The 3,117-nt window shown below is 36.0% G+C and overlaps 1 protein-coding gene across 1 annotated transcript in view; it reads right to left on the bottom strand.

Annotated features, from left to right (window-relative positions):
- Positions 1-3,117, bottom strand: part of ERAP2 (endoplasmic reticulum aminopeptidase 2) — a 59,602-nt gene that overhangs the window by 33,917 nt on the left and 22,568 nt on the right. Inside the window, exons 5-6 of the mRNA XM_019517199.1 lie at positions 2,008-2,076; positions 825-1,000 (exon numbers count right to left, since the gene is read on the bottom strand). Of these exons, the coding sequence (XP_019372744.1) occupies positions 825-1,000; positions 2,008-2,076 (245 nt within the window). The remainder of the gene's footprint in view (positions 1-824; positions 1,001-2,007; positions 2,077-3,117) is intronic.

The raw sequence follows: 3,117 nt of genomic DNA, 5'->3' as shown, positions 1-3,117 counted from the left end.
TGCTAGTGATGTAGGTAAGTGGGATATGCCAAAAATACCTGAAAGAAGCAAATATATATATAACACAGCAACATTAGTTTCTTCAGAAAAAGGGGATTAGACTGAGTTGTTTTATCTTTGTGTAGTAATTAGTTTTATACTCATAATTCAAAACATGGATTTATCTAATCATCCTGCTGTAATGGTACAAAACATCCACCAACACAAAAGATGTGTCTTTATATTTGAAGAGACGTGAACCTCCGTAGAAAATTCACTTTTATAATAAAGTTTTATTATTTTCTAAATGCATATAAAGAAATATCATATTTCAGTGGAAGCACCTTATTTCATTACTAACAGATGAGGTTTCTTTTACATTGGATTTAAGTCTGTCATCCACTCTAAAGAAAGACAATCCTCATTCTCTCTCCACTACCTGCTGAGAAATTGAGAATATATCTAACTGCTTCCTGTTCCTGTATAGTCCTCTACAGAATTTCCCATTATAGGAATTCATATTTTTTTTTTACCTCTGAACAAACCTTACATGTCTACCAGCTGCTGATCACCAGCCATGGCAATGGACTTCAGCGGCTCATCCTTATCAAGACAGGAAGAACACTTGTACAGAATAGATGGTTCAGTAATTCTCATGTCACATGCCATATCTACTGCCTTTCGCATACATCATATCAGTTCTTGATAAGTAAGCTTCCTGCCTAGGTTGACCTAAATTTATTTCAGAGCAATAATATGATATTCAACTCCACAGTTTTGGGTACGTCCTCCTATACCACAAGCTATACATAAATAGTGTTATTACATTTAGGTAATGGAGATACCTTGACTGCAGATTAGCCCATTCAGGATCTTCTTCAAAGACACCCTTCAGGAAACGCTCCTGTCGCAATTTAATGGTGTTTCCTTCACATTTTACAAGAACTAGTGGGATTCCTTTCTGATGTGTCCAAGTGTTCATCATTTCTTTGATCTCTGTAAGACTTCCATCATGACTGAACTGAAATTACCACAGACAGAAACTATATTCAGTGAACCACTGGCAGTCTGAGCAATCAGAGCTGGCAATCAGAGAAACTCTGGTTGATTTTTGGCTCTAAGAGCAAGCCATGACTAAGCAGCAAGTTTGCATACTACACAGGGAAACACAACAATGTTTCTCCCCACAAACAGGATGGTTGCATCCAAGATGTTTGTGTAGCAAATAATAATAAAATAATATGTTTACATTGTGGAAGCCATACTCTAAAAATGCTAGTATAGACATTTTATGGACCAACAAAATTAAGTATCACAAGTCTCCCTGTTACCTTCTATATCCAAAGGACAGTGAATATTTCTGTAAACCTCCTATAGATCTCTTTCTACTTAGAGCGTAAGAAAAAAATCTTATACTTTAAGACATAAAAGTGGGAGACAGGGAACCTGTGTTCTGTTCCTGGCTGTGCCTTCCTGTTTGATTTTGGGCATTATAATAACAACTTGCTGCAAGGCCCAATCTTCAAAAGTGAGAAGCACTTTTCCTCAGTTTTGGGTTTGGCCATAGTGTGTCCAAGAACCTGGCCCACCTTTGCCAATACGTGTGTGTTTTCCAGAATAAAATGCATCATGAAACAACATAATAAAAAAAAATCAACAGAATTCAATTCACTAAACAACAATCCATTGGTCAGAATGTAAATTACAGTGGGCTTTTTATGATGACGACATCTTTTCTCGTAAAATATGGCCTATTTTTTCCTCCTGTTGTCACTGCAAGCATATCTCTAGTGAGAACAGAGGACAAGTACCACTGTTCTAGATGAGATTCAGGGAGCACATTTTTTACATGCAAAGGATCTGGAGCCATTTCCCCCAAGCCTGAGTGCATCAAGTCAAGTACAAGATCAGAGACTGCCAATCGGATGAACTAGGATACAACATCCAAGCCCTGGAGCCAGCAATAGGATATATTGATATATGAACATCTTGCCAGTTTAATGTTTTATCTTCCAATATTCTACTTACTGCACTGCTAATGGGTCTGGAAGCAGCAAAGCAAAAACTTCCAGAAGATAAATCACCTTCAGGACAAATCTGTAAAAGTAAAAGGCAGATGAATATTTTGAGAAAGTTAAATTAATGTCAGAGTAAACAGCAGAGAGAGGGAGAAACAGACAGGCCAATCAAAACATGTGATGAATCTGAAATTACAAAAGGCACTATTTACTGGTAACAGACGCTTGGCAGCACACCTTAAAAGTCTGTCATTTGAACATGTGCAATAGCTATGTATTCATGTAGATAAATTTACCAGTGTCAGACAAAATGCATCTATAAATTAAAATGTCCCCATATTTTACATTTCTACTCTTATCACTGTTAGCATATGGGGGGGGATAACATAAACCTTCTCAAATATATAAAACACATACAGTAGAATCCATTTTCCCAGCACTCATATAAATGGTACATCTGCTTATCTGGGAAGAAGCCAGAATACAGATTCACTGTGATGCATTTCAGTGACTAACAAATGGACTAATGATGCATTTAGGACTAAACCTGTGAGCAAAATTTGGCCCTTAGTTGTGAAAGCTTTGCTCATCTATTAAACCAGATGCTGTATGGAGCAGTTTACTGGCATAAATATATACTAGGCAGCCTTTTACTCACATTACACTGCTTCCCCTTGTCTTATGACAGCGAAATCAATATTACGTTAACATGCATTTAACTTTTTCAATTTAATCTATTCAGCAATAAAGTAAATCTGTAAACCAGTGACACACAAGAGACAATACAATGAAAAAAATCACATGATTATGAATGTAGCTGAGACCAAGGGAAAACAAATTAAAGATGATTATATGACACCTAGTTTACCATAGTATTTACTGTATTTTTCCATGCTTTTATTTACGTGTGCACATGCGCACGCGTGTGTGTGCATGTGCATATGTGTGTATATATATGGAATTATATGTTGTATAATGCATATATAATGCATAATGTATATATAACACGGAATATTATGTATATAACAAGGAATATATATCACTCCACTGCAATTATCTAATAAAACTAATAAAACCGTGTCACTGAAGAAACAGTGGTGTGGTGTTATATAGCAATGAA

Source organism: Gavialis gangeticus, unplaced genomic scaffold (genome assembly GCF_001723915.1).
Source record: "Gavialis gangeticus isolate Ggan-Ray unplaced genomic scaffold, GavGan_comp1, whole genome shotgun sequence".
Taxonomy (NCBI): Eukaryota; Metazoa; Chordata; order Crocodylia; family Gavialidae; genus Gavialis; species Gavialis gangeticus.
This window is presented reverse-complemented; position numbering and strand designations above follow the sequence as displayed.